Source organism: Mauremys mutica, chromosome 1, assembly GCF_020497125.1.
Source record: "Mauremys mutica isolate MM-2020 ecotype Southern chromosome 1, ASM2049712v1, whole genome shotgun sequence".
Classification (NCBI taxonomy): domain Eukaryota; kingdom Metazoa; phylum Chordata; order Testudines; family Geoemydidae; genus Mauremys; species Mauremys mutica.
Genome location: NC_059072.1, coordinates 129,259,858 through 129,280,305, shown reverse-complemented (window position 1 = coordinate 129,280,305; position 20,448 = coordinate 129,259,858). Strand labels below are relative to the sequence as shown.

The 20,448-nt window shown below is 42.2% G+C and overlaps 1 protein-coding gene across 1 annotated transcript in view; it reads right to left on the bottom strand.

The window, feature by feature from the left end:
- PPARA (peroxisome proliferator activated receptor alpha) overlaps window positions 1-20,448 on the bottom strand; it is a 43,186-nt gene that overhangs the window by 11,838 nt on the left and 10,900 nt on the right. Inside the window, 3 exon segments of the mRNA XM_044995693.1 lie at window positions 3,971-4,418; window positions 16,695-16,897; window positions 18,551-18,689. Of these exon segments, the coding sequence (XP_044851628.1) occupies window positions 3,971-4,418; window positions 16,695-16,897; window positions 18,551-18,689 (790 nt within the window).

Genomic DNA, 20,448 nt, shown 5'->3' with positions numbered 1-20,448 from the left:
TGGTGAGTCCAGAAGGGCAAGACTACCATTTGCTAGGCAAGGATACACCTCAGGAGTGAAGACAGACTGGCTAGGAGAGGACAGGAATGGGACAAGGAGTTAGGGATGGGTATAAGCATTATGATTAGGTTGGAAAGATCAGACTTTTATCAGGAAATTTGGATTTCACCATGCAGACACGAAACAAAAAAATGTTTCCATTGATAATAATCCAAATTTTCAGGCAAGCAGAGCAAGAAAAATGTTGCCCAAGAACTTAAGAATTTGATTTAAGGATATTTATTTTGTATATTTTGACATGTGATGTTGATAATTTGTGTTTTAACTGGGGCTGTCGATTAATAGCAGTTAACTCACGCGATTAACTCAAAAAATTAACTGCGATTAAAAAAATTAATCGCGATTAATCACATTGTTAAACAAGAGAATACCAATTGAAATTTATTACATATTTTTGGGTGTTTTTCTACATTTTCAAATATATTGATTTCTATTGCAACACAGAATACAAAGTGTACAGTGCTCACTTTATATTATTTTTGATCATTTTTACAGTGCAAATATTTGTAAACAAAATAAATATTTTTCAATTCACCTCATACAAATACTGTAGTGCAATTTCTTCATTGTGAAAGTGTAACTTTTTTTTGCTACATAACTGCACTCAAAAACAAAACAATGTAAAATTTTAGAGCCTACAAGGCCACTCAGTCCTACTTCTTGTTCAGTCAATTAGTAAGACAAACAAGTTTGTTAACATTTACAGGAGCTGACTGTTTCTTATTTACAATGTCACCAGAAAGTGAGAACAGGCATTCACATGGCACTTTTGTAGCCAGCGTTGCAAGATATTTACATGCCGGACATGCTAAACATTCATATGTCCCTTCATGCTTCGGCCACCATTCCAGAGGACATGCTTCCATGCTGATGATGCTCGTTAAAAAAACAACATGTTAATTAAATTTGAGACTGAACTCCTTGGGGGAGAACTGTATGTCTCCTGTTTTGTTTTACTCTCATTCTGCCATATATTTCGTGTTATAGCAGTCTCAGATGATGACCCAGCACATGTTCGTTTTAAGAACACTTTCACAGAAGATTTGACAAAACGCAAAGAAGGTACCAATGTGAGATTTCTAAGGATAGATACAGCACTCAACCCAAGGTTTAAAAATCTGAAGTGACTTCCAAAAATCTGAGAGGGATGAGATGTGGAGAATGCTTTCAGATGTCTTAGAAGAGCAATACTCTGATGTGGAAACTACAGAACCTGAACCACCAAAAAAGAAAATCAACCTTCTGCTGGTGGCATCTGACTGAGATAAGAATGAACACATCGGTCTGCTCTGCTTTGTATTATTATCGAGCAGAACCTGTCATCAGCATGGACACGTCCCCTGGAATGGTGGCTGAAGCATGAAGGGACATATGAATCTTTAGTGCATCTGGTACGTACATATCTTGCGATGCCAGCTACAATAGTGCCGTGCAAAAGCCTGTTCTCACTTTCAAGTGACACTGTAAACAAGATGCGGGCAGCATTATCTCCTGCAAATTGTAACCAAACTTGTTTCTCTGAGCGATTGGCTTAAGTAGGACTGAATGGACTTGTAGGTTCTAAAGTTTTATATTGTTTTAGTTTTTGAATGCAGTTATGTTTTGTACATAATTCTACATTTGTAAGTTCAACGTTCATTATAAAGAGATTGCACTACAGTACTTGTATTAGGTGAATTGAAATATACTATTCCTTTTGTTTTTTACAATGCAAATATTTGTAATAAAAATAAATACAAAGTGAGCACTGTACACTTTGTATTCTGTGTTGTAATTCAAATTAATATATTTTAAAATGTAGAAAACATCCACAATATTTAAATGCTATTTATTATTGTTTAACAGTGTGATTAATTGCAATTAATTTTTTATCACGTGATTAATTGCGATTAATTTTTTTAACCACTTGACAGCCCTAGTTTTAACTGTTATAAAGCTTTAACTTTGACTCTAAGTCTATTGTTATTAAATAATTATTGCCTGCCCCTGCAGTCTCCCACAACTATGAAAACTGAAAGCGATAAAATAAAAATACTTACACATCAATATTATCCATTGAAATTACACCTCTACCGTGATATAACGCTGTCTTCGGGAGCCAAAATCTTAATGCGTTATAGGTGAAACTGCGTTATATCGAACTTGCTTTGATCCACCGGAGTGCACAGCCCCGTTCCCCTGGAGCACTGCTTTACCACATTATATCCGAATTCATGTTATATCGGGTCACATTATATCGGGGTAGCGGTGTATATATAAAAATAGAAATCTGCCAAGCCTAATTACGATACCGTCTTTACTTACATGATCACATCTCCCTCCCCTCACTCTCCTCCCCCCAGGACTCCCTCATTCAGTGCAATGGGTGGCTGGTGCTCACTTAATGAGCAGCTATTTAATATTTTGTTTTCTCCTTGTTGTTCTGTGTGTGGCCCCAGGCCTTATTTGCTGCCCATTATGCAGACCCTGCCCTGAAGACAGAATTATTAATTTCTTCATGAACTTTTCTGTAGCACTCATCATCATAATATCTGAGTATCTCACAATCATTAATGAATTTATTTTCACAACACCCCTGTGAGATATGGGAATATTATTATCCACATTTTACAGTTGAGGACTGAGGCACACAGAGATTACAGTCAAAAGTATCCACTAATTTTGGGTGCCCAAATTTGAGACACCTAGGCCCTGATTGTTCAGTGTAGCTAGAATTATAGTGTGTTTATTATGTTCATAGCTTCCTTTTACTTTAATTGCAGCTGTAAGTGCTCAGTTCTTCTGCAAATCCGACCCCAAGGTCTCAAGTCAGGCACCCAGAACATGAGGCGCACAAACAATTAGTGACTACTTGGGAAAAGACTGGTTTGAGTGACTTGCCAAGCATCACATCAGAACTCTTTGGCAAAGGCAGGGATAGAATCCAGTTCTTCAGGTTAGCAATCAACTGCCCTAACCATGATACCATCCTCTCTCTTCCTTGACCTTCCATCTCATTCACTACACACCTTCAAACTTCTGTAACAAATAAAGCAGGGCTCCTGCTCTCCTTCGCTACACAGCCCTGCTGCATCTCCAAAGCACTATCCTATGCACTGAATGAGGCAGGAGTCCTGTGAAAAAAAATGACCATGTGATCATGTATTAAAAACTGGATCATATTAATATGCACAAGAGGGCTGAATTAGAGTTGCACAGGCATGGACAATTCCAGCATTTTCTAACTTTTGAGTGCTTGAGTTTACAACCTTAATAATGTTTTTTTAACAGTTTGTGTGCATCAAAAAATAATGTTCACAGGGTATACTGGGCCTTTTGTCTTATAGTAAATAATGACAGGGGGGAGTGTTTGTGGATTGTACTTAGAGGATAAGGTCACTATCCTGCAATATGAAATGCCTGGGCAGAATGCTGTAGCTGCGCAAACCCTTTGATTTCAATGGGGGGTCCACTCACATGTACCAGAGAGCAACATCAAAGCCATAACTTTATTGGCCTCTAAGGATGAAATTAGAAGAAACAGGAATATCTAACTCCACTATCAGTCTCATAATGTTGTATTTCTCTGCCTGTTTCAGAGTTTAGAAATATTTCTTCATGCCCAACCCTATTCCTCAAGGACTGGATACTCTTCACATCCCACTTTTAAAACTAGAAAGCCCCAAGGCACCAATCCAACAACATGTTGTAAATGGGCAGACCCCTGTGCAATACATTACAGGATTAAGGCCTTAATGAGCATGAGTCTTGTACCAAACATAATTTAACATGAGACAAACATTGTTAGTGGCAGAACTGAATTGTCATAATTCCATAAACTGCAACAAAATATACTTTTCTATTTTTAATTACTAAATGATGGGAGTGAAATAGTAAATATTACTTCAAAGAACAGATATTTATCTCTTACCTCCACAGCAAATGATAGCAGCTACAAAAAGCGATATGTCACTATCATCCAGCTCCAGTGCATTGAATTTCATTGCAAAATCAAACTTCGGCTCCATAATATCACAAAATGGCTTTCTTAGGCTTTTCAGGAACTCCCGAGTTATAAAGCCGTTTCCATAGGCTACCAGCATCCCATCTTTGTTCATTACAGAAGCTAGCATGGCAAAAATGGCTTCATAAACTCCATATTTTAACAGAGTCACCTGATCATTCAAATCAAGATTTGAGAAGCCAGGGATAGATTTGGCAAATTCAGTAAGTTCTGTTACAGTCTCTACAGATGTACACTGGCAACAATGGAAGATTCGAACTTCTGCTTCCTTGTTCTGGATTCCATTGGCTACCAGTTTTGCCACCAGAGTCTTCTCTGCCATACAGAGTGTTTCCATGTCATGTACAACAAATGGCTACAGAGAAAGGTACCAATTAATCCATTTACAAAATAAATATTTGAGGACTATTTCATTCCCCACACTGATTAGTCTTCAGCCATTAATAAACCCTGAATTAAAAGGATAAGGACCAGATTAGTAGTACTAATTTGGCATTTATGCAGATGACATCCTGTGATGATTTGAGAAATCTGTCTATACAGTTTATGAATTCTGGTTGAAATGGTCAAATTGTTCTTATGAAAAACACGATCACGGAATGTCTCTATGTCAATGTGTATTCGCCATTGCTGATGAACCTATCATTACAACTCTCCCAGGCCTGGTCTAAATTTAAAACTTAGGTTGACATAGCTATGGCATGCAGGGGTGTGAAAACTCCACACTGTTGAGCACCATAGTTATACCAACCTAACCTTTGGTGTAGATGCAGCTAGGTTGAAGGAATGCCTCTGTTGCTCTAGCTATCATTGCTCTGGGAATGGAATTCCTACAGTGATAGAAAAACACCTTCTGTCACTGTAGCCTGCCAAACCATAGCTATGCCACTATAGCACAGCCATGGCCCCAGGCTAGAAACAATGGACAGTAGAATAGTTAACATCAATGACCGTGCTCTGACTGGTCAATAGGTATACTAAGGAGGTTGGCTGGAGTGGGGACAAATCACTTCCTCCAGCTCATCTGTAAGGAGTAAAGGGCTTGGAGAATGTAAAATTACCAGCAGCAGGACACAAGAACCAGCGACTGGTGGTGGGACATATGAACTTGAGGGACTTGCAGAGCCATCTAGGAAATTTTGGGCTGGAGACAGGGGAAACGTCCGGCATGCTTTCATAGTGGGAGCAAGGGGGTTTAGCTATGCAACCAACCAAAATTAGCAAAACCAAGCTGACCTATGGAGGGAGAGACACTATAAATCAGAAATCAAGCCATGAGCTGCAAAAGGAGGATCTTGGACATCCCTAGAGTATCCAGACCCCAGTCCAAAGAATTCTCTGGAGTGACGAGAAAAAATGTTGCAGGGAAATGTGTGGAAGATGTATTATTTTAATATAGCTCTGTGTATTTCTTATGAGGTTAAGTAAAGAGCAGTGGTGGTTTAGAATTCTTCACGAAGTCTGTCCGCATGTTTGTTATGTGTTGCACCTCTCATACGCAGTTAAAAAGTTAACATCTGAACCCAAAACACCCACATGGCTACAGTTCTGGGAGAGAGTGTGTTAAAGTTATGGAAAGTTTGAGGGGTAAGTAGTGGTCCCCCAGAGGCTAGGCAGTTGGACTACAAGGTCTGTTCTCAGGAGGAGGTGCTAGACAAAGGGTCTGTACTGCAAGAGTGTGCCTGGGACCCCCAGCTAGGGGCAGCGCATGGCCTCTGTTCAGTCTCTGACGGCTTAAAGCACATGGAATCCAGTTGCTGGAACCCTCACAGCAGTCTGGTTAGGGGGCATTTGACAAGATCTGTGACACATCCAATTCACCTCTGTGGGATATTAGCTATGTAAATGCTAAGGACTGCGGGATTTGACTAAGAGGAACTCATTCAGTCATTTAAACATAGGTTGGCACTTTACATATTTACACAGTCCTCTTACAACTATCAGTAGAATTGGACTTTTGTATTGTTCTTGTACTTCACTACTGGATTATTCATTTTAAGTTATATCTGTGCAACTGATAATCTGCAGGAGCTCTAGCCATGACTCCCATTTAAGGTTAGTGCTGGACTGTTATTACAGATAATGATTTTCAGGACACTAGAACAGTGTCTCAACATAATAAATATATTCAGCACTAAGCAAGAACTTTCTCCATGAATAAGGATGCTCTAAAAGAAATCTGTGTACTGCAAACTGAGGAGATGATTCCTTCAAATATTAATTAAAAGCCACAATTTCTTAAACAGAGTGATTGGAGTTCAGGAAAATGATAACCAGACTATAAAGCCTCAAAATATTTTTGAAGAGCAAGAATTAGAAAAAAAGGCTATCCATTAAGAAAAACTAGTCTAGAAAATCAAAGAAGTTGACACCAGTTATAAATCTGGTTCCTTAAGTTAAAGTATTTCCCATCTAAGGTAAGTAAACCATAGGGTGAAGTCCTTATTCAATTCTCTTTCAGGCAAAACTCTCCTTGTAGTCAGTGAGTTTTGCTTGAATAAGGACTTCAAGATTTAACTGAGAGTGAAAAGGTTTATCTCCATTTAGCTTACTGTAATACATACATTTTTCTTAGGAGTCAGTGACATCTCATTGGTACTTGTCCATCTTTGATCTGCTTATGGTAGCTACACTCTACACCATTTCAGTACTTCTAAATATTATGAACATAACTTCATGGGGGGAATAAAACATCCAAGTTTCTAAACCATTTAAAAGGTTTAACCTATTTTTTTAAATACTGTGGGTCATTAGAATTTAACACCTTTTCAGTACGAAATGCTGTTCTTTGAGAGTGGTGTGTGTGGAAAAGTCTATTGCCAAATCCATCTTGGGACCCAAAGTTAATACTGCTACCTTGTCTCTAGGTAAAAGAGCTTGTAATTTCTGAAAATGAACTACAGTTGTGCCAAGAAGAAATGGTTACTCACCCCGTGCAGTAATTCTGGTTCTTTGAGATGTTTGTCCTCATGTGTGCTCCACTCCAGGTTCACTAATGTCCCTATGCTTTGGACTGGAGTTTTCTCATAGCTGTATCCATTTGGCCTGCACATCTGCGTTACCCAGTCTCGTGCACAGTGCAGTTGTTACATAGGACCGCATGTTAAAACTGCCCTCAGTTCCTCCTCTACTGTGGAGCCCCATGGCCGAGAACTCCGAAGCAAAGGGGTCGGAGGGCAGGTAGTGGAGAACCCATCGGGGAACACATCTTGAAGAACCACAATTATGGCACAGGGGGAGTATCCATTATTTCTTCTTCTTCAAGTAGTGTCCCCATGGGTGCTCTAGGTGACTATGGAGCAGTGCGCTTTAAGGCAGAAGGGACTTTGGAGCTGAATCCAGTACGGTGGAAAGTACAGTCGAGCTGAATGCAGTATTGGGGGTGGAGTCCTGACTTATTGCATAGTGTTTGACGAATGGATGGATGGATGCCCTAATAATGGCTCTACAGATGTTGATGACTGATAGGTTTTTGAGGAAGGCCATGGAAGTGGCAATGGACCTTGCAGAATGAGTGTGTAAGCGAAGGTGGCTGAATGTTACAAGACTGGTAATAAGTTAAGGCAGTCTGATATCCACTTGGAAAGTCTCAGGCAGGGGCGGCTCTACAAATTTGGCCGCCCCAAGCAGTCATGCCCGGGAGGCGCCCCCGAGCCGCGGGAGCAGCGGACCTCCCGCGGGCATGACTGCAGAGGGTCCGCTGGTCGCGCGGCTCGGCTGGACCTCCCGCAGCTGCGGGCGGTTCGCTGGTCCGGCGGCTCCGGTTGAGCTGCCGCAGGCATGCCTGCGGGAGGTCCAGCCGAGCCGCGGGACCAGCGTCCCCTCCGCAGTCATGCCTGCGGCAGGTCCACTGGAGCCGCCGGCCGAGCGTCCCCTCCGCAGTCATGCCTGCGGCAGGTCCGCTGCTCCCGGGGCTCCGGTGGACCTCCCGCAGGCATGACTGCGGCAGGTTCGCCGGCCCAGCCTGCCGCCCCCCCGGGAAAGGGCCGCCCCAGGCAGGTGCTTGCCCCGCTGGGCTCTGGAGCCGGCCCTGGTCTCAGGTTAGAGACTGCTGACCTTTTAGATCTGTCTGCTGTCGAGATGAATAACTTGTCTATCTTTCTGAAGGGCTTTGTTCTGTCTAGACAAAAGGCCAGAGCTCTCCAGGGTATGCAGCAGTGTGTCCTGGGAATTCAGATGTGGTTTGGGGTAGAAGACAGGCAAACGAATGCGCTGATAGAGATGGAACTCAGAAGAGATCTTAAGAAAGAATGTGAAGTGGGGCTGCAGTGTGACCTTGTCATTAAAATACTGTGAAGGGGGGATATGCCACTAGGACCTCTATTTCTCCAACCCACTGCACCATCAGGGATGCCATCTTCGTTGCAAATGGAGCAGTGAGAAGATAGTCAGAGGTTTAAAGGTCAGTCTTGTGAGGCATTTCAGGACCAGATCGAGGTCCCATACTGGGGTAGGGCATTGGACCAGTGGATAAAAGGTTTCCCATCCTTCCAAGGAATCTTGCTGTGGTCGGGTGGGTAAAGACTGAATAGCCCTCTATTGGGGGGTGAAAAACCATGATGGGTGCCAGGGAGACTCTTATGGAGCTCATCAATAGACCCGAGGTTTTCAGAGCTAGGGTGCAGTATATCCAGAAACAATGTAGTCATTGGTGAAAGCTGCCTGTGGTCACACCAACTGGCAAACCGCATCCATTTTTCAGAATACTTGTAGTGAGTAGATTGATATTGCACAGCAGGAAACACTCTTTTTATGTCCTCTGAGCAGGCTGTCTCTAATCGCATGAGCCATCAACAACCATGCTTTGAGACCAAGCATCATGAGATTGGGATGACAAAATCTTCCTGCACTCTTAGAAGAGGAGATGGGGAGCGATGAGGAGAGTGATCGGAGGGCAAATAGATGGTTTTCTTACCAGATACAGCTATGTTTGCCTGGGCCAAGTCGGAACTATTAGAATTACTCTGGCTCTGGCACTCTTCATTTTGAGCATAACTTTGGCTATTAGGTGAGTTGGCAGGAGAGCATACTGTATGGTTGACCACCACTGAAGGTGAAAAGCGTCCCCAATGGATTGGTGACCCAATCTGCCCCTTGAGCAGAAGTGGCAAATAAGTCTATCTGGGGGGTACCAAAGTGACAGAATCTGTGATGTAATATGTTGGGGTCTATTTCCCACTTGTCGTCTTGGAAGAAGTGTCTGCTGAGTGAGTCTGCAGTCACACTCTGAATGTACAGGAGATAGGCTGCTGTGATAGTGATCTGGTTTCATATGCACCAGTTCCAGAGTTTGATGCCTTGGTGAAACCGGAAGAGGATCTTGCTCCTTCTTTCAGCAGCCAATTGTCCTGGTAAGGGAATACTTTCCTGCATAGCTACCATCAACACAACCTTCTAAAAGACCTTCAGGCAGATGTTAGGCCAAAGGGGGGCAATCAGTATTGATAGTGGTCCTGGCCAACAACAAAATGGAGAAATCTTTTGTGGGATGGGTGGATAGTGATGTGGAAATATGAATCTTGAAAGTAGGCGGCTGAGAACCAATCCCTTCCTCTAATGGAATTATCACTGTGAGCATCACCATTCTGAACTTCTGTGCCTTCACATAGGTGTTGAGTAGTCTCAGGTCTAGGATGGGTCTCCAACCCGCATTCTTTTTTTTGATACCAGGAAGTACTTGAATAAAATCTCTTCCCTCCATTCTATATGGGAACTGGTTCTATAGCTCCCATGCATAAGAGAGTGTCTATTTCTTGACAAAGCATGCTCTCGTGAGAAGGATCCCTGAAGAGGGATGGGGAGGAGGGTTCATTGGTGGAAGTGAGGCAAAGTGGACTGTGGAGAATATCTCCAGGACCCAACTTGTCCGCAGTGATAGACTCCTGGCTCACCTGAAGTTGTGAAGACAGTTGCAGAAGGGAGGAAGGCTGGTGAATCAGTGCAGCTGAAGAGGATGACTATGGTAGTTCTGACCTAAGTTCCTTATAACCTGCGCACATCAGCGGGGAGAGGAGCCCGGCCCAGCCCAGCCGGAGCTGCCACGGACCAGAAGAGGTGCCTCTCACCCGGCCCCGAGCTGCTGCAGCAAGAGAGGGTTTGGGGGAGTCCTCTCTTCCTGCCACAGCCCTGGGGCAGCCTGCACCCCAAACCCCTCATCCCAGCCCCACCCCAGAGCCCGTGCCACCCCACGCCCCAACCCTGAGCCCCCTCCCACACTCCAAACCCCACCACCACACATCACCTACATATTGGTGCACATAACAAAATTAATTCCATACATGGACATAAAAAATGAGAGGGAACACTGGTTCAGACCCTCAATCACCACATCAAAATTGCTGCTTGGTGTGTGAGGCAGTAGGCTGAGAAGTGGACAGTTTCCTTCTCTGAAACCTATGCCTTCTCTGGTGTGGCACATACATCCTCTAGGAGGGAAGGAATTGGACAGGTCAGGATCTGAGGGCCATCTGAGGCCTGGTCTACACTAAGGGCGGGGGTCGAACTAGGGTACGCAAGTTCAGCTACGCGAATAGTGTAGCTGAACTCGAAGTACCCTAGTTCGACTTACTTACCAGTCCAGATGCGGCGGGGTCGAACTCCGCGGCTCCAAGGTCGACTCCGCCACCTCTGTTCGCGGTGGTGGAGTTCCGGAGTCGACCGGAGCGCGCGGGGAGTTCGAACTATCGCGTCTTGATTAGTCACTCTAGAATCCCTCAGTGGCCGCAGAGACTTGTCTGTACTATCTGAAAACAAATTAGAGCCATCAAAGGGAAGGTCCTCAACTGTATTCTAAATCTCCTTTGGGAAACCAGACAGCTAGAGCCAGGAGGCTCTTCTCATCACCACCACTGTAGTGACTGAATGGGAAGCAGTATCAGCAACATCGAGAGAGCCTTGCAAGGTTGTCCCAGCAAGTAGTACGCCATCCACAACAATTGCCTAGACTTGTTCCTTGTGGTCTGCCAGTAGATCGACAAATGAAGTTAGCTTGGTAGAACTGACATGGTTGTACTTTGCTATCAAAGCTTGATAACTAGCAATTCTAAATTGAAAGGAAGCTGAAGAGTAAGACTTTCTCCCTAGTAGATCCAAGCGCTTATGGTCTTTGTCATGAGGCATGGATTTAGTGTGGTGCTGACCACCACATTCATTCACTGCATCCACCACCAAGGAGTTAGGTGAGGGATGGGAAATAAAATCTGAGTCCTTTGCTCGGGCACAATACTTCTTGTCCGTTCTTTTGCAGGTAGGCAGAATAGAAGCTGGAGTGTGCCAGGTTATCTTTGCTAGTTCTAAAAGGGCCTCATTTACAGGTAAAGCTATGCATGCCAATGAGGGTGAGAGAAGGATACATCAAGCACCTTATGATGAGGCTCTGTAACCTCCTTGAAGGGAATCTGCCAGGAGTCTGCAACTCTCCTGATCAGATCCTGAACATGGTTTTAAATCACCCACCAGGGATGGAGGAGGAGGCATGACTGCTTCATCTGCAGATGAAGAGGAAATGTTCCTGTAAGAGAAACCTCTTCATTGGCTTCCTGCTCCTCAAAAGAATCCTTTTGAGGGTCAGGTCTCCTGGAGGGAGCAGGTCATGCAGGCTGCCCCTCTCTATAGTGGATGGTACTGGATGATCTGGAAAATTCTTGGCAATAAGCCACACCAGGGTCCCAAATATGGCAAAGGAGGTGCAGCATAAGGCAAACCAGGAGGCACCCACGGGTGCTCATACCAGTGAGGTGTTGGTGGTAATCATGGGTTGCAAGTAGCTGCAGCTTCAGCAGAAGCCTCTGGGAAGGGCCCTCTGAAGGACTGAGGAGACCAACTCTGGACTGACACTTGTGAGACCAAGGCAAGATCTGCCTCAGAATCCTCTTCCTCAGGTTCACTCAGGAATGGTGGAGCTCCTGGAGAGATCTGAGGTGAAATCATTTTAGGTGATCCTGATGTTCTTGGTACTGATAGCAAATTGGAGCTGAGGAGCTGAGTCAGGAGTCTCAGTTACAGCCAAGTCCTGGGGGAAACAGAACACTTGCAGCACTATGAGGAACATCAATACCAAGGCTCATGTCGTCAGTCATGGCTGAGGACCCTGATGATACCACAGTCTTCAGGTGCTAAGAGGGAAGCACAGTTGTTGACAGAGCCGAAGATCTCATGTGCCCCAAGGGAAGCGTGGTCGGAACCTCAGTGGACTTCTTCAATACTGCGGAAGCAGAGGAAGAGCTCTTCTTGCTGCCTCAATCTGATAATGGTACCAAGGGTCTCTCTGGGCCCGTGGCCTTGCCGCCTTGTGATCTACCTGTACCCTGGGTATCTGCGGAACTGAGAGCCTGGTACCTGAATGGGGTGCTGGAGTACCTGAGTGAACCAACAAGCTTGGCTTTTTAGAGGTAAAATATCTATGTGGCGAACCCTTTTTCTTTTCAGGACTTGAGAGAGGAGTCCTGTATCTTCCTCTTTGGTGCCCTGGAACTGTGGGCCTTCAAGGCAGCAGATTTGCTTGGGGACTGACATATGGGGGGTCCCTTGGCCTGGGTCAGAGGTCGGACATAGAGAGCTCTCCATCACGAGGAGGCAAAGCTTTAGTTCTCTATTTTTTCTGGCTCTTGATTTAAAGGCCAGACGAAAATTGCACTTTTGAGCAATAGATACAGCGGGAATGTCTGATGCTGACCGGGATTGCCTCCTGGCATGACAAACAGCACCTGAAGCCAGGAGAACTGGGCATCACCTCCTAGTCAGAAAAATGTCAGATCTAAAAATCTATAAAAATAGTATGTAGAAAAATATTTAAATAAAAAGAAAAAGAAGCTATAATAGGAGTATATACTAACTGTGGAAAAAATAACACTACTACAATCAGCAAGAGAAAAAATAGAGTTGAGGAAGTCTATATAGGACAACTGCTAAAGCTCCATCTCAGCCCAAGGTGGTTGAGGGTGGCTATATAACAGGAGGAGGCATGAGACTGACAAATGCATGTGCAAGCCAAACAGACTCTGCTATGAGAAATCATGTGTCAAAGGTGCAGGGGATCTAGAGTGGAGCACCTGTAGGAATGTTACTTGAAGAAGAACCATAATTTATTGCAATTAACTGCTAAAGTACTGTTCAGTAACAAGTAAGCTGGATTCCCATCACCACCAACTGAACCTGAAGGGCCCATGTTTAAAAAAACCCCAAAGCCTGTCAAATAAAAAAATATTAAAAGGCATATTCTCCAAGTGTTAGCAGGGTATGAATGAACTCTCCTCTGACATCTAGCAATGATCTGGGGGAAGAGACTTCAGGAACAGAGTGTGTTTGCATAGACATGCCTATTCGCCTAGGTATGTAGCATGATGAAGCTGCTTTGCCAAAATGATCACTTTTGGCTGATGGGCAGCAGAACTGTACTTAGCATGTCCTGATTGAGGGGGTCACCCGAAATGGAACTTCACTCACTAAGCAGGTGGAAGGTATGCCAAATACCAGTAAAGGAGAGACAGGTGGGGTCAGATGTACCTACATGGTGGTGTGGACTCTACCGAAAAAGTCCTACGCACCCTTTGACCTTCCACTCTCCAGAGTTTAAAGACAGAGCTAATTATACTCAATTGAGAGTCACTGTTGCTGTGCAGTGATTACCAGAGCTGATAACCAGGTCTAGAAGCTATGGTGTAGGCACAGTTGTGAAAGGAAAGAAAATGCAGAGGCTGTACTGACAGTGAGGTTCCCTGCTACCCATTGAAATCACTGAAGACCTGGGTGGAACCTAGAACAGAGCACTGCAGAAGTAACAGCATGTGATCATCAGCAGCAGCAGCAGAAGAAAACAGCCAGTTGCAGAGGCAGACAGCAACCATAGAGACATTGCTTGATTACTCCTCCCTCTTTGTTCATAGGGGTCACCTCCCACCCCAACATACCTCTGAATTCTGAGTCTTTGCTAACCAAGGACAGCCAACTGTGAGTAGGGTGCAATGGAGGGGTGTGAGAGATTCGCTAAAGAGACATTTGTCAGTCAGACTTTTCCACCACAAGGTGGAAAACTTAGGCAAAGGACACTGCTCAACACATTGTGGGGCCAGGTTTTGCTTATGGTTGCATGCTTTTGAATGCAGTTGTGGTATTTTCCCAAACTTATGCTTGGTTCCCTTTCATTAAAAGTTCTCTTTTGTTATACACAGACTTAGTGCTCCCAAATGGTGAAGTATTGCCTCTCAGAGGCGCCCACGGGTGGCTATTAAAATTTTCCAGATTATTGGGTGGAGGCTTGAGCTGGTTCTGTTTTGAATGGTCAAGAAGAACCCCTCAATACTGAAGCTAGCCCTTGTTGCTGCTGACTCCACTTCACAGAAGAGTTACACAAGGAAAGACTTTCTTAAATAATCTAAATCCTCCCCTTTGCCATGTACTGGGGGAAAATATATTTTATTTACGAATACACAAGCTCTGATTCTCCACTGTCTTATTCATGTACATCTACCCCAACTAAGTGCAAAATGCTATCATTGGTATGAATAGAAAATTCTGATTTGGCAATTTGTACATCTATTTTGCACAGATATAAATGAATACACAAAATGCAAGGTCTAGAAATTCAGATCCACTGCACCTACAGTAGATATGTAACCAGATGTCTTGATTATAACTTATGAAAAGTTTGTGAAGTACTGTGTGCTGGTCCATACTATGTGTTTTAGATTTATGTAGGCCACTAACCTACAATGAAATTAAGCACATGCTTAATTTAAGGCATATGAATAGTTCCATGGAAGTCAATGGGACAATTTATGTGCTTAAGTGCTTTACTGACTGGGTACACACAATGGAATGGCACAGAGATAGTGTATCAAGGAACCCACAAGAGAACCATTGATCAACTCATAAGAGAAACAAATATTACACCATTTCCTACAAAAAAAAGTAGTAATTTTGGTATTCCTGAGTAAGAATCAGATAGTGTTCACCACTTAATATAAGAGACTGGCTAGGTTATATTTTAAGCAAAATAAAATCCATAATAAAAATCAAATTAATTTTCAACCTTGTTCACTTTCCCCTTCAAAGGAAATCATACAATTAGAGTAGGGAAGATGTGTGTACCACTGGTTAGAGCTGGAAAATAAGACTCAGAAGACCTGCATTCTGTTGCCAACTCTGTCACTAAGTCACTCTTTGTGACCCTGAATCAAGGCACAACCTTTCTATGCCATGGTTTCCCCATTGTATAAATGCTGATAACAATACTTACCTCTGAAAAGAACTTTGATATCTGTGGATGAAAAGTGTTATCGAAATTCTAAATTTTATTACCATTATTATAGTCATAATAAGAAATAAATACATTTTCCCCCAATACTAAACCAGGTCTGAAGTCAGATTTCACATTTCATTTTCTGATAACTAATTTACTTCCCCTACCATTTAGCCCCTTGTCACATGGTGACACTGGCCCTTTAAGAGGGAGCAGCACACTCCAATTTGGCTGATTAACTGGATTTAAAAGAGGGCACTTGGGCCCTAGGGAAACAGATCTGGTGAGTCAGGGCTGCCTGACAAGAGAAGCTTGAGTATGAGATAAAAGCTGGTACAGATTATAGGTGATCCCTGGGAGAAGGCAGGAGAGCAGCCGGAGGGGTTTGCTGGCTGGCATCCCCAAGCCAGAGAGCCAGGGCAGTAGGGCTGAAGGCCAAGGAGCAACAGAGGAAGTTGCCTGCTGGCCCTAAGCTGAAGAGTCAGAGCTAAAGGCCAAAAGCAGAGGAGGAGCTTACCTGCTAACATCTCCAGGGCTGGAGAGGTGAACCCAGAGGAACAGAGAGAGGGCCAAGGGGAGTGAGGGATGCTCCCCTGGCAAGAGAGGCTGTGGCTGTTTCTGCAGGGAAGAGTCAGGTTGCACACCAGCTGAAAGGGCTGGGATGGCTGTCCAAGGCCAGAGGAAGAGCAGAAGACTGACAGGGTTTGAGGGACTAGATGTTGGGGATCTTAATCACTCAGTGTGATAAATGAATTTTATGTTGGGACTGTTATGGACTATTTTGCATACATTTTTAATAAACCAGTCCAACAGAGGAATATTATTGAGTGAGCAGAGCGTCCATGGAGTTAGTAGGTTATGAGAGGGGGAAACCTGGGTTATATGAAGCAGGGTGCCACAGCCACAAGGGAGTGCTCAGGAGGTGGCCAACCCTATTATGCTGCTCTACATTATCTAGTACACCTATACCCCAATATAACGCAACCCGATATAACACAAATTTGGATATAACGCAGTAAAGCAGTGCTCCGGGGGGGCAGGGCTGCGCACTCCGGTGGATCAAAGGAAGTTCGATATAATGTGGTTTTCACCTATAATGTGGTAAGATTTTTTTGGCTCCCGAGGACAGCGTTATATCAGGGTAGAGGTGTAGTTTACTGTGACCTTTCATTTACAAGTTAACCAAAACTTTATTTTCTAAAGCTTCCCATTATACTGATCTTACATATCAAAGACCAGATTTACGACAGTACTACTTTTTCATATTTCATATCTACCACGTAGTAGTACACCACTTATTCCTAAATGATTTGCTTAAGAATTCTACAGTTCATTGCATTAGCATCAATATATTTTAGCTCTACAATAAAATTAAAGCAAAAAAATACCTACTGGATTGTTATTGGTTTTCCCTGCGAGGATGACTCTAGCTTTAACCTTGTTCATATTGAAGTTTTTCAGATAGGCCTCATAGATTCTCTTGGCGAGAGATTTAAGATCTGCCATTTCTGAATCTTCCACATCTTGTTCACCTGTTAGAATTTCTGCTTTCAACTTTGCCTTCTCAGACCTTGGCATTCGTCCAAAACGAATTGCTGGTAAAAAGACAATTATGAAACAAATACATAAAGTCCATACTATTTTTCCCTCCCTGAATACAGCAGTCAGATTTCTATCTAGAAGAAGTAATGACTAGAGGTAGGACATGCTGACTCTAATAAAGCCATGAATTAAATAAGACAGCCCTTCCCCACATAATTAGTCCCTAATTATTAAATCACCAATCTCCAATGAGGATAATCAAATGTCATGCTTCAGAGCATAAGCTGATAGCTGCAGTGGTCCACAATTAGTGCACTCTGCAGTATGCAGAGGGGAAAGGGCAATGTACTACTGTTTGCCTTCAGTCGAAGCATCCTATTCTAGCCATAGCTGTTGGCAGGAGACTAAACCGGACTAGATATTTAATGATTATATACTTGCTGTGAAAGATTTGAAAGCAGCCAGTAGACCTACGTCCCATAAATAAAATTTAGAATACTCAGATCTAGTACTATCCCAAATTACGAAATACACTATATTTCTAAATCCTCAGAAGATATGGGTTGCTTGAATACAAATAGATTAATCCACATATAAAACATGCTCCAAAATGCAAGCAATGGCTTCCACGTAAGGAAATAAGAATAAAAAGTTAAGAATTTTTTTAAAAATAATATTAATGACAGTTGCAGTCAAGACCCCTACATTTCAGACACACTCTAAGTATTTAACTATAGATTTATTCTACTTGGTGACTAACAAAATTGAAATGATTTTAAAATATTTAGAGGACCAGACAAACAAATAGCAACTATAAAATTGGGTTTCAGAGTAGCAGCCGTGTTAGTCTGTATCAGCAAAAAGAACAGGAGTACTTGTGGCACCTTAGAGACTAACAAATTTATTTCACTTCAAAAGTTTTTCTCCCCTGCTGATAATAGCTTCTCTTAATTAAATTAGCCTCTTACAGTTGGTATGGGTACTTCCACCTTTTCATGTTCTCTGTATGTATAAATATCTTCTTACTGTATGTTCCATTCTATACATCCGATGAAGTGGGCTGTAGCCCACGAAAGCTTATGCTCAAATAAATTGTTTAGTCTCTAAGATGCCACAAGTACTCCAGTTCTTTTTATAAAATTAGGATATATTTTCTGGAAATGAAAGGCGATTTTCTGATGACCCTAATAGTAAAAGTGAACTAATACATACTTTTAGTGACCTTTCATTTTGTTGATCAAATTGAATTATACATCAGAATAGAAATCTCACAGACATGCATTCTTAAGCTAGCCTTCAATATTTTTTTCCTCGTTCCCAGTTAACCATGCTCACATGCCTCTTCCGCAATTAATTTTTGAAAGCAAGTCTTTTGTTTTTTTTGGGGGGAAATGACCTTTAAACTTGTCCATACACCGTGCACCTAAAACATGCTTACTCCAGAACAGAGGAAAAGGAGGAAAGCAAAACACAAACAAACGAACCCCACTAATTAGGCCTTGATCCTGTACTGAGAACAAAATCCTGCACCCAAGAGTTCTCAATGCAGGATCAGGGCCTCATTTTAATACACTGTAAACACCTGAGACTGAATCCTGTAACACTTGCTCACACGCGTAACTGTGTGGAACCACTCATGTGAGTAAAGTTATTCACATGCCTGCTTGCAGAACTGGAAACAAATTATTAAGGGCACTCTTACCTACCATTATGTGACATTCCAACTGAAAGGCACTTTTGAAAACGACAGTATTGGCACTTATTACGATTTTTTTTCTGAATTTTGCAGGTACGATCACATTTATCATAGATGAGTTTAAGTCGAATTGTCCTCCTAAAAAATCCCTGTAAAAAGTTTGAGAACATTATATACTGTCAAAAATGTGAGCTAATGGAAGTCTTCCAATAAAACTTAATCATATCGCTACATTTTCTCTCTTCTTTCTGTCTTATTTTTCTACACTTGACACTTACAGAAACTAAAGGTAAATCTTAATATATTAAGAGTAACTTAATAAAATAAATACTAATTATTATTAATTTATTATATTATAAATATAATACAAGATAAAATCTTATTTATAAAGATAAAATAATTAAAGAAATTATTTAAGGTAAAATAATAATTGTATTAACTTTAAGATATATATTTTCTTATAATACTATAATTATATTTATCTTAAGTATGATGTGTCACAAGGTAGTAGTTTCCTACTTCACTGAATACAGCATTACATGGAGGCCAGATTCTCACCTGCATTGAGTTTATACTTGGCTCAGATAGAATGTGGGGGGTGGGGAAGGTAGCATTAAACCTCCTTTCTGCACTCCTGATCCTTTGCAGGCTGGGGGGGGGGGGCAAGATGACTCTTAATGTGTTATCAGAGCAGCCTTTAAGGATCAAGCGGAACAACCATGCACTGTGCCAGCCCCCTCTCCCTGTCAGAAAGAATCTTCATCTGCCATACATGTGCGCACACACCCTCAATAGATGGTTATGTGCAGGAAGAGCACATGTTAACAGCACAAAGAGTTGGGGATTCACAGGAAAGTGCAAGGGTGTAGAGGAAGAACTAAGGACAGACACATGGGCACCAGAGAAAAGCCTATAAACAGGTGCGGCTCGTCCATATAGGCAAACTTGGCAGTCGCCTAGGGTGCCAAGTTAAATGGGGCACCAAATTCGAGGGAAAAAAATCAGATTAAAAAAATGAAAAAAATTGAAAAAGATGGAAAAGAATACAAATGAAATAAAGATGTTGTCATTATTTCAATTTCCGTGCATGTATGGCAGGAATATGAATTAATTTTAATTTCTCTACATTTCTCAGAATTTATTAATGTCAAATCTTTTATTTACTGCAAAAATAAATAATATTTTAGTGATTTTTTTTTCAATTTGCGACGTAGGGTCAAGATGACCCACCCCACAATTTTGATAAGCAATAACTCAGCCACAATGAAACATCTGCCAGCGGCAAGAGCTGCAATGCTAGTAACCCCTAACTTGAATATACATCAAGGTCGCATAGCCAGAAATTCACGAAGAGCGTAGATATTGCAAGTTGATACATGTCAAAAACGGTCATTTTAACATATGTCACAGGCAGATGGTTAAGAATCGAGTGAATACTGTGGAAAATTGTGTTTCTTGGTGCCAAAGAATAAAAAAATAACGTCTTTCAGCATTATAAATCCAAAATGTGAGTATCTTCAAGCGTTATTAAACCTTAGCATTATTATCAGGCTGTATAATTATAAACTTTTCTTTGTTATAACTGGTTCACATGTAATAAATAAGGTCCATAAAAGAAAAGTAACAGCATTAATGCTTAATAGACACTCCAAGCAGGTAACCTTGAGGAAGGGGATTACTTTCCAAACAACCGGTGTTGTGTTATAAAGTAAAAAAAAAAAAAAAGTCATTTTGTTTCTGTGTAAATGCTGTAACTAACTGTTTTAATAGGTAAGTGAGTATATGTTACTAATCACTGAACCTTTAAGCAGTGAAAAGACGTGTTGGGATGGCTGCAATGTGGTTTAAATCACCAACCGTGGTGTGTCAACCATCCTTAATGCTATAATTCTTGCAGTTGGGAGCACA